Source organism: Candoia aspera, chromosome 5 (assembly GCF_035149785.1).
Source record: "Candoia aspera isolate rCanAsp1 chromosome 5, rCanAsp1.hap2, whole genome shotgun sequence".
Taxonomy (NCBI): Eukaryota; Metazoa; Chordata; class Lepidosauria; order Squamata; family Boidae; genus Candoia; species Candoia aspera.
This window is the reverse complement of record NC_086157.1, coordinates 9,870,961-9,882,967: the sequence shown is the minus strand read 5'-3', so window position 1 is coordinate 9,882,967 and position 12,007 is coordinate 9,870,961. Positions and strand designations below refer to the sequence as shown.

General features: G+C 41.3%; 1 protein-coding gene across 1 annotated transcript; it reads left to right on the top strand.

Moving 5' to 3' along the window:
* The first annotated feature begins 2,411 nt into the window (after window positions 1-2,411).
* LOC134498284 (snaclec bitiscetin subunit beta-like) lies at window positions 2,412-11,146 on the top strand. Its single transcript, XM_063304361.1, is given in 5 exon segments — window positions 2,412-2,447; window positions 3,691-3,894; window positions 5,740-5,877; window positions 8,417-8,558; window positions 11,064-11,146. Coding segments are annotated over 5 exon segments (603 nt in total).
* Window positions 11,147-12,007: the final 861 nt, after the last annotated feature.

The window sequence follows — 12,007 nt, the reverse complement described above, 5'->3', positions numbered from 1 at the left end:
TAGGAATTAATATTAAACAGCCATTGGTATGTAATGAGAAAGAAACTCTTCTTGAGCATTCAGAGTATAGGCTGCTCGGTCCTTGCTGGAATCATAAGCAAAAGAGTTAGAAAATTCTCCCCTGTTGTTTGCTCACCAGCATTTGATACTCAAAGGAAAGCTGCTTCTGAACACAAAGGTTCTACTTAATGAACATAACTTACAATGATGTGCAAACATCATTACCTTGCTTTTTCCCATTTTAGAGGAGCTGTTCGCAAAGGAAATTCCTTGATAGATTCCAGAAATATCGTTTACCAATAGAAGAGAATATCTTTAGCTCAGGGTTGAACTGTGGAGCCCTTGGTGCTCTCTGAGCTTGGTTGTTGGCTTGCCCACGTTTCGTTGCCCGACTAGGCAACATCTCCAGAAATATGTTTTCTTTTCTCTATCCTCGACCAATTTTATTTCATGTTTTCTTTTCTCTATCCTCAACCAATTTTATTTCATGTTTTAGTGTTATGGCCCAACACTTTTTCCTCTACTCTTCTTCTCCTCACCCTGCACAATTGTACAAATCTTTGTCATGCCAATTCTTTATGTCTTTTTTTTTTGTCTTCTCCTAAACCAACACATCTCAAGCCTTTTCATATGGAAATGGTCCTAAACCCACCCAACTTTGAGTGGGTTTAGGACCATTTTTCCCAGAACTTTTGGCATGCTCTCGATATCCTTTTAGGGACAAAAACTGTCTCTAAAACATTCCATAAGCTTACAATTGAATTGTCTTTTTTTATACTTCAGAATTTAGAGCCTGGAAGCCATTTTGGTAGTTTAGTGAGGTTCAGATAAGTGAAAGAGCCATCTAAGCATTAGGAACAAAGTTTCTTGAAGGTACCGAAGAAAAGAAGTGCTCTGTACCAAGATTATTGTCGTGTGAACCAAGCTTGGAGAGCACCAAGGACTCCATTAAGTTAGAAGTCCCTGGGTCTCCTTGCTGCCATCTATTGGCCATGCAAAGCTATTGCGACTCAGATAAGGTATCTCTAATGAGGGATGAGAAAACCAAAGAGGTATTCGCTTGTCCCCAGAAGCCCTACAGTCTAACTTAGGTTATTGCAGAGTGTTTTCTCTAGGGTGGTCCTTGAAGAGCCAGTGACTGATTGACAGGCATAAGTACATCCAGACACCTTGCGCTAATTTCCAGACAGCTGCACAAATTGTTAATTATCTTCTAGGCCCAATTCAAACTCCTGGGTTAGACATTTGAAAACACTTAAATTATGTGGGAGGTGGACGCTTTTTCCCATATGAGCATTTGGTGCACATCTAGGGGTTTCCATAAGTACATGGAAATGTATTCAATAATTACAATTTATAATTGTGCAATTCCAGAATGAATGGCAATATGTTAGCAGAAGACTGCTAAGTCCATGACTGCTTATGCATGCAAAGCATGTGCCCTCTCTCTAGTACAGATGTTCCCAAAGAAAACAGTTTAGAGAAAGTTTGCTCTCTAGTTATCAGTCAAAGCAACTGGGTCAAAACTAGATAACCGAGGGCCTCTGTGGGGCGTGTGTGTCAGTGTGTCTGCAAAATGTCCAGATGGCAGCCATGACTGCACAAAGTGCTGCACATAAAACAAGGTCACAGCTCCCATCTTGACATTTTGATTCCCCCTGTGGACACCCCTGTAGATAACTGTTGCCTGTCCACCTCAGTCAATCACCACAGGGTGCATGTCAGGTGATGTGGTGATGTCATCAGGTTGATTCTAAACTTCTCATTTGGGTGGGGGGATCTAAAGGCAGAAATTTGTGTATCTTGCCTCCTAATATCACCTATTTCCACTTTAACCATTTTGAACTTCATCTTGGGCTACTAAGAATTAGCCATTTGGCTACTGAATTTGGGTGGGACTTTCTTGAGGTGCTCTGGATGCTTGAGGTGGCACCTGATCTGAGGTTGTCCATCCTTAGCCTCCCAAACTGGCAAACATTTGCAAAGTGTTGGGAAAGCCATTTTACCTATTCTTCTGCTTTACCATGAAATCTAAAGAGGCTGCTACCTTACTAACATTTACTTCATAATCTGCTTCTGAAAAGAACCAGATTCTTAAATAATAGTGGGTGTATCGTTAATTAAACCCACAAAATCAATTTTGAAGACTGGAATGATATGAATGTAATTTCAAGCGCTAGTGAAAATGTAAAGAAACAGAAATTCAGTTTTTATTTAAGTGGTCCTTGCTTTATGTTAGGTGAACATTGTACTACGACGTGGAAATGAAGCTGCAGATTCTTCTGGGGCTCTTCCTGACCACACTGCTTCTCCCATTTTCTGAAGGTGAGAGTCAAGGGCTTTGTGATCTTGTGGAATCATACCCACTGTACCAGATGGATGTATTGTAACTCCCATAATCCCTAGCCAACATGGCCAATACAGAAGAGGATTTATGGAAATTTACAGTACGTGCAATAATACAGCCAGAGCAAGAAGACATGTGGCAGTGGTTGTTGAAATACGCCTTGTTTAGAAAAGATAAATTAATGGCATGATTAGCAATATCAGTCTTCTGCAGGATTTTTAAAATTAGAATGGTGTGCGTGCCTTCTCATTTTTATCAGAACTGCAGTTTGCCAGGAGTCAAAGGTGAATCAACTGTGGTAGCAGTTCCATTCACAGCCACACCCAGACCCCGTGTGGTAATTAGTTTCCATTTCCTGCAGTCCCACTGGAACTTGGAGGACTCGCACACATTATTTAATTCTTTAAGCCCAAACTATCATGGTTACTAATCCAATTTTTTTAAAGGAACATCTGGTTTTGCTCTGGGCAGTTTTGAAAAATCACTCTCAGAGAGAAGACAATTCACTGTTCTTGCAGAGAGGGGAACAATGTGGAAAATGAGCAGGGAAACTGAAAAGCAATGTACTTCTTTGGGCCCTTGGCCCTTGGCTCCGCCTGTTTATCAGTCCATTTGCTTTAAAATACGTCCATGCCCTTCAATTTCATTTAAAGTGTCTTGCTATGATCACAGTTGTCCGAGTTCACACAGCAAAAGACACCGGATTACTGGATTGCTGTAATCTGTTTTGGGGGTGGGGGCGCGTTCATGCTCTACATCAAACCTTCAAGGAACCCAGTGGTTTGGGTTCATTCAACATGCAAGAGATAAGACACCTAAATAAGGTCAACTCTAATGAAGCTTAGTATGTTGTGCAACAGTATCTGCTAGGTCTTGACCTGGCTTGGTTAAGCATCTTAAGTGGAACAAGACAGTGGATTGACAGTCACATGATGAGCAGTTTACTTCCATTCTTGTAGTATTCATTAATCATCCTTTAGTTTCACTGTAATTGTCCTTGCAAGCAACAGCACCTGGGTGATGGCATCTGTGCTGGGAAACTGAGCAGGGTAGGGTCTGATTCATCTTTTGATGAAAGTTTCAGGGATGTAGGCTAGAATGGGGAGTCCCAAGAATAGCAAGCTGAAAAATCTCATGAAGACATCTGAAGCTGATCTTGAGTTGGAAGCAACCTTCTATCTTAATTTAATTGTCCCTTTCTATATGGTATTTGAATTCTGTAAGAAGATTTGTGGATGTCTGATTTGGGCTCTTTTCACCCTTTGGGGGACTGGATTGGGGTGGTTCTCTTTTTATTGTTTGCTTGGATGTTTGTTAAAGGTGATGGAGCTTGACATATCAAGCATTACAGTCACAAGTCCTTTTTCCTAAATATTGATGTTTGAAACAAACTTCCTTCTGTGAAGCCTGAGGCTCTCCTGGTTTCTGACTCTGTTCTAGAAAATGAAGACTCTTTTTGCCAAGACGGTTGTCGAGCTAGCTGGATGAGTTACATGGGGAACTGCTACATGTATGTTCAGAACCAACTATCATGGGCAGAAGCTGAGGTATTGGCATCTTCCAAACAGCCCTCTTCTGATGAGGCTTTTCTTAGACAAACATCCTGTCTCATTCACAGAACTTCAAGGGAGATCCATATGACTTCATCCCTTAGTTGATACTAAAGTTTTCCTATTTATTAATGTGTAGAATTTATCTAAGTGCCTGAAATTAGCTGGAGTCTATGTGGTTTACAGAAATTGTTACAAATAAAAATTAAATTAGGATTAAAATTCAAAGCTAGCAATTATAAAACTAAGAAGTGTCATCACAATATGTAGGGGATCCTAAGGCCCTCTGGATAAGCCATGTTTTCAGCAGCTTCTGGAAGGCCATAAGAGTGGAGGCCATATACATATCAGGGTGTGGGGGGCAAGATGTTTCAGAGGAAGGGGGATGCTACAAAAAACTCCCACCATCAGGCACCCCATGCATTACATCCTGGTAGATCCACAACTGTTCTTTGGTGGTCAACAAGACACCTAACAGAATCACTCTACAGATTGCTGGGGAGCTCCCCAACTGCCATCAGGGAGCCTGCTGTGTCCATCAGTGGCCTGAGGTGGACCATCTTAAGAAGTCTCTCCTCCCTGCAGAGGTTGGCAGCTCCAGTAAGGCCAACTGTCCCAAGGAAGTGATTTCTCCATGTCAATGGACTGATGGAAAAGTCTACCAAAAGCAAGCAGGTCATGGCATATCTGCTCGAAGGTGGATACCAGATGTAGCGTATGACCAGCCACATGAGTTAGGCCAGTGATGGACTTCCAGTTTCTCCCTTTGGTCCAGCATCCCAAGCAAGGCCTCACATTTGGCCACCAAGCATGAAATCCAGTTGGAGGGATGTCTGTGACCCCACCTCCCTACCCCCTTCATTCAACCAGCTCTTGGTAATACATACCAGGTCTACCTTCATATCTGTGATTAAATTGTGGATGAAGCTATGCTCATTTCAGCTCTTTTTTTCTTACTACAAATAGCAGATTAAAAGGCAGGACAGCTTCTTGACTGTGCATCCATCTGGGAATGCACTTTGCTTATTGTTCATTTTGTTTCAGCCTGGATTGGCAGGATATTAACATCAGGGTTATATGCACCATTTTAAAATTTTTATTATTCATTGCTTTTATTCAGTCTGTTGTAAACCCACATTTTGTTCCAGATAAAATGGCTTAGAGAAAATGTCCACTATAGTTGGCATTTCTACAGCCATTACGAGGGCAGGATAAGATGGGGGGTAGTGTATTACTTCAACTTTTGTAAAGCAAAGCAGACAGCAAAGTTGGAGATATGTGGGATGAGAGGGAGTTTAGACAGACTCAAATCTCACATCAAACACATGCTTCTGTGGAGTAATAACACAAGCATAATTACAATGTGAAGTTTTCATGAAGGAACCATTGCCACCAGCAACATAAAGAACTTTATTTTTCTCTCTATGTAAACTTCAGGGTTTTCAGTGAGGTGGGGGGGGGAAGTATTGCCAGAGCTCTCTAGCACCATCTGACATTTCACACATGTTGGTTCATGTAATGTTTTATTTTTTGTCTCCCCCACATTCTTCTTCTTCTGTTTTGCTTGACTGTTTTCCTTCCTTTCTTCCTTCTCTCCCTCCCTCCCTCTTTCCCTCCTTCTGCCCTCCTTCCATCCTTCTTTTCTGTCCCCCCTTTTCCCCTTTCATTTCTTCTCCCTGTTTCTCCTTCCCTTTCTTCCTTCCCTTTCTCTCCCTCCTTCTTCCTTCCCTCCCTCCCTCCTTCCTCTTTTCTTCACTCCTTTCACACTCACTCCATTCTGAGTCACACCTTCTATTCACACTTTCTCTGTTTATTTTCCTCTCTCCAATCGTTACTTTCTAGCGGACTTGTCAAAGCTTTGTCCCAGGTGGACATCTGACTAGTGTTCCAAGTGCCCAACACAATGCCTTTCTGGTGAAACTGGCCATTCACCAAGCACAAAAACCACTCCCGTTTTGGACAGGAGGAAATCACCAACAGGTGCGTCCCACCCTAAAAACAGCTGGCAGCCTTGAGCTCCACTTCTTAATAGTAACAATTAATCAATGAATGAATGAATGAGAAGAAGTTGCATTTCTGCTTTACAAGTATATATATGGTATTGTGTATGATACTGCATAAAAATGTTGTTTACATATTTTTCAGATTCGATTCAATTACAGGTTTAGCTCCATGGGTCTTCAAAATGGGGTGAAACACCATTACTGCTTCTGTTCGATAGATAGCAGGCCTTTCCCTCTCAAAAAGGAATAAAGGACTGTGCAAACTGTCATAAATTTAATTTAATGGTTTTGTGTTTATATTATTTCCCAGTAAATGGGTAGTATATGCACAATACAACTATATTTATATAGTGTCTGAGTCATCATGGTACACATTTTCTCAGACAAACCAGTCCTACTGAAGAAGTATAGAACCTCCAAGGCAATTCCACACCATCCCTCTTTTCTGCCTTCAGCCTCTTTGTGTTGAGTGAGAGTTTCTGAAGGGAGACACAGTAACTCCACTCACCTGAATGTGATGATCATTTTCTTTGTAATTTGGGTTCAGGGCAGTGTTTCTCAACCTTGGCAGCTTTAAGATTTGTGCACTTCAACTCCCAGAACTCCCCATTCAAGCTTCCCTTCAGACCTCCTGATTCAACCTGGGAAGGTCAGAAGTGAAGGAGAAAGGACTGATGGTCCCTTCATGCTTACAGATTTGTAATGCTTGAATTAAGCTATAGGAAGAATTCTGTGAGGGGCGTGGTGGCTCAGCGGTTAAGACACCAGGCTTGTCGACCACAAGGTTGCAAGTTCAGCAGTTCGAGACCCAAGGGCCATGTGACGGAGTGAGCTCCCACACTCGCCCCAGCTCTTGCCAACCTAGCAATTTGAAAGCATGCAAATGCAAGTAGGTAAATAGGTACCGCTTCGGAGGGAAGGTAACAGCATTTCCGTGACTGTCATGCTGGCCACATGACCGTGGAAGTGTCTTCGGACAACACTGGCTCTTCGGCCATGAAACGGAGATGAGCACCGTCCCCTAGTGTCAGACATGACTAAACAGGAACCTTTACCTTTACCTTTAGGATTCTCTGTAGCCACACCCTCCATGGGGATCCTCACAGGTTGGCAAAGGGAGCAAATGACAAAAAGCACAGGAGGTCATCATCACACAAACACTGTGCCTTACTGTAGAGAGTAAGGAAGATGACTTTGAGGGAAATCCTGTTGTTACAACCAATCTCAATAAAAGTAGAGCAGAGCTGATATGGAGTTGATATCCTGGTCTGATCTACCTAGTGGGGCTGAGACTTACATACTTGCTCAACCCATTGGGACACAAGGATGCAACGGCAGCATTTGTATGATGATATTGCTGAACATGTTTCATCTTGTTGATGTCATGATTGTGTCTTGTTGCAGACACCACTTACTCATTCATCTGGTATACCAGACCTTGGACTTCAAAACTCAGTTCTTCAGCACTCTGAAGAGAAAAAAGCCATATTTGTTGTCATTAATAATGAAAAGAAAAAGTTATCAGTCATGGAGCACAGCTTTAAGCTACAGCAACTTGAAAGGTTCAGCTGAGATTGGTAGAACTGAAGTTTGCTGAAAACAGATTCCTCCCAATTCAATTCTCATCTAGTCTCGTTTTGTGTCAGAAATGCAGGAAATAGAAAGGGGGAAAGTATTAATTAAAATTTAAAAAGCTAAAAACATTTAATAAAAATATCAAATTTATATAACTATAGCCCAATGCCGGGCCACATTGATGGCAGAGGTGCTTCTGACCAATAAGTCACTCTGTGTGCATGTGGGTCCCAAAGGGCACGGTAAAAGATGGGTAGTAAAGGTAAAGGTTTCCCTTGACGTAAAGTCCAGTCGTGTCCGACTCTAGGGGGCGGTGCTCATCTCCGTTTCAAAGCCTTGGAGCCGGCGTTGTCCATAGGACACTTCCGGGTCATGTGGCCAGCATGACTCACGGAACGCCGTTACCTTCCCGCCGAAGCGGTACCAATTAATCTACTCACATTTGCATGTTTTCGAACTGCTTGGTGTGCAGAAGCTGGGACGAGCAACGGGAGCTCACCCCGCCGCGCGGTTTCGAACCGCCGACCTTCCGATCGACAGCTCAGTGGTTTAACCCGCAGCGCCACCGCGTCCCTAAAAGATGGGTAGTTGTTTGAATATTGCCGCATTGGCAGCAAATATCCCTGCCCTCAGGGAGAAACCCCCATTTTTCCATATAATCTTTAGTTCTGGCCAAACCAGTGTTTAAACATCTCCAAACCCAATTCAATTTGTTTGCAGATGTTTTCTTCCCTCTAATAAATTATGCAGCCTGCTTCATCCCTGCTCTTTTCAACCACGGATACCTGACTGCAGGCCAGAGACACTGGGATGCACCTCTGTGAAAAACCCCTTTGCTATTCAGTCTTGATCCTAACTAATACGAATATTCCTTGAACCGATTACATTATGGATAAGTGATAAGCCAATCTTCATTCAATGCCTATTTTATTTTTCTGCAGGGTAGCCCTCTTCAATGGACAGATGGCACTACGGCAAATTTCATTCAGCGTCCACTAAGCTCAATTTTTCATATTGTTGAGGGAGCACTTAAGCAAATCCTATCCCTGAATATTCATCTCTGCTTGAATATCAATATAGGAGGTATTCTCCACAAATATTTCAAGTACCACAGTAAATATGGCCCATAACCATTGCATGTTCTGATCTTTTCCCAAGCAGTAGATGGTTTAAGTTACAGTGAAGGTTTTACTTCCCAAGACTTTGTACTATAGCATTTACTTTGCAAGACTGAAATGCCCTTAGAATTGGAGATGGCTTGGGCTATTCAGTATGTTGTTAATGCAATTAATATTCAGCTATACCGTTCCTCCCCAATTAAGAAGTTTAAAGCTGGTTCACAAATTCTGAGTTTATTTTGAACTAGCTTGGCCATTTTTTAAACATTCTTTAAATCAAGCTAGTTCAGATCAGAGAGGAATCCATAGCTGAACAAAATGCCATCTGTCCCCCTTTTCTCCAGAAAACAATTAGGCCAGATGTTGATAGAAAGCACAGTAAATTCTAACCAAATCCACCAAGTAAAATGAAACACCAACAGACCACTGAGAAAACTTAGTCTTGTTAAAACTTCCTTGGGAACCTGATATTTCAAGTAATTCACTTTGGGGGGAAAATCCCACATATTCTAAATTTCAGACAGCCAGTCAGGGGCTTCAGTGCCTTGAATTTGTTTTGCTGTGTTGGGTTTGGTTCCCCACCCACCCACCCCTGGAAATATTGCCAAAACTATTTTGGCTTATCTGGGAATCATTCTGTTGTGTGCATTTTTTCTGAATCATAGGAAAATCCCTCAGATACGCTTCCAAGTTTCCTTTGGTAAAAGCCTAATGCAAAACTTTAAAATGCAGCCTAACGCCAAATTTCTGTTCCCCAGGCTTGTATGCATCTATGCTTCTCTGATATCTGATAAATTTATAAACAAGGTAATAGCAGTTAAAACAAAATCAGTACATGTTGCTGGGCAAAAGCAGGAATACTCAATGTGAGCAGGGGTAAATTCTGATGGAAGAACCTTGTTAATTTGCTCCCACAACAACAAAAGTTTGAACATAAAGGAAACAATAAGCTGTTATAAGAATTATTTGAACATACCTTTGTTAGTCTAAAAGGACCAAACAAACAAAAGGCTTTTGCTGTTTTCTGACTACTTCTACCATTTTGTGAGTATATCCAAAGCTGCATCTGCCATCCAGTTGGGATGTTTGTATGTCCCACCTGAGTCCCATGTAGACCTTCCTGTACATAGCCAGTTCCCCTGGTTGGCATCTAAAACCCTTGTGGACAGTAGCAGTGATTGGCTATCTTTGGGGCAAAAATGAGGTCCCCTTTCCTTTTTGCTCTCCTAGAGCAATTTTTTTTTTCAAGTCTTAAAAAATGAAGTGGGTTCTTGTGGACTGAGTTATGCATGGGAGGCAGAGCCAAAGGTTGTCCTCATGGTGCCAAGAGGGGCTCTTAATTCTGTGGCAGACATTGAGGCAGTAGTTCAAGTACATACAGATAGTCCTCACTTAACAACCGCAATTGGAACCAGAATTTTGGTTGCTAAGTGAAGTGGTCATTAAGTGAATCTGACCTGATTTTATGACCTTTTTTGTGGCAGTCACTAAGCGAATCACTGTGGGCATTAAGTGAACCACGTGGTTCTTAAGTGAATCACATGGTACCCCATTGATTTTTCTTGCCAGAAGCCAGCTGGGAAGGTCGAAAATAGTGATCACATGACCACAGGATGCTGCAACGGTCATAAGTAATAGTCATAAGTCGTTTTTTCCAGCACCATTGTAAGTCCAAACCATCACTGAACAAATGGTTGTTAAGTGAGGACTACCTTTATGTTTTCCCCTGGGTTCTTTCCCTCCTCCCATTATTGTTAGTGAATCTGCTTTATGCCCCCAAAGGCCTGCAATGCCACTGTGTACCCACAGTCCTAGTTTTCCAGCCTATGTTGATATCTTTATGAAGGTGATACCTATTTAAACTTCTATTTCCTAATTCTGGAATCTACATGGACCAATTGTTGACAACTACTTTCTTCTGTTGTGTTTAAGTATTTCTTCTCTAGTGTTATTGTTTCCGAGTATATAAGTAGTAGTAGTTGACTGGGTATGCCTTTTCTTGTTTTCTGGGAGTGTACCAGATAAAAAACACATCTGACTATGAAAAAGTAAATCCATGGGCATTAATATAGTGCAAAACCAAAGTGCCCTTGGATAAACACAAAGGATTCTTGAGCTTTGTGGGGAAAAAGGAGGATAGCATTGGCTGGACTTGTGTAAAGAAGAAAGAGGAAATGGAGGAACATGTGTGCAGCCAAGATGGCGGAGAGAAGGAATCAAATTCACCAGCCCAACTCCAGAAAAAACAGGCAAGCAAGGAAAGCCGCATCCTGATGTGTGAGGGGGCTGGCAGTCATCCTCACAAACAGGTTATCAGCTTTCCCAAAAGCTCAGGCAACCATAAATCTAGTGTTTAAGTTGCCACAATCTCTGTGAAGAGAGGTAGGGTTTTTTTTTTCTCCCTCTCTATTGAAAGAGTTCTAGATCTCTAATTTACTCTTTTACTGACATTTCCATGTTTTCCTTCCAGGCCATGGTCAATGGGATGGCACCAGCTGCAAGAAGAGGCTACCTTTTGTCTGCAGCTACAAACCATATTTGGCACCGCCATAATTTGCAGCAGAAAATAATGCTTACTTTCTAACAGCTCCCCAACTGTGTCAGCTCTGGAATGCAGATAATTCACAAGTAATTTCTTCCTTTTGTGAACATGCATACATATACACTCATGCAAGCTCAAATGCTAAAGAATCATTTATTGACTTGACTTAGATTGACACCAGTCATTATTTAAAGCACTATAATAGATGGCATCATTTAACAAAATCCAGCTTGATTTGAGTGTTTAACAAGATCTATGTGCTACTTATACCCTAAACAATAGCAATGAGAAACCTTTAATTTAAAAGTAATTACAGATCACTCATTAAAACATTACTTACTTCAGCATTTAATGGCCTAGTCATACTTTTAAGATGTTGAAAACACTCTCCTTACAAATGTCAGATAAATCCATGAAGAGTTAATTGAATGTTGTTATTTGAAGGGGTATAAAAGAAAAGGGAAGGAAGGGAAATTGAAAAAAAGGAAAGGGAAAGATATTGTTGCAGTTTAATCATGGGTTCAAAGGAAAAGCACACACCACCTAAAAAGAAATCAAATCAAAAAGAAAACCTTACTGTCTACCACTGTGTATATACAAAAGACACAAGGTTTGTCAGATGAATGCAAATGTGTAATTAAGTTGTGTATGTTAAGTTGTTATGCATCATACATCATGGTGAACTGCACAAGCAGACAACTTTCCTTTTTGTTTCTTAATTATAACGTTCCTCAAATTTACTTGTTTGCCATAACAGACAAAATCCACCAGGAACTCTTCAAGGCTGCATCCAACAGAAATAAATCAGAAGAGTGAAAGAGCAGACCTAATACTAATCATTTTGATTGATCTTATACAGGCAAAGTATAACA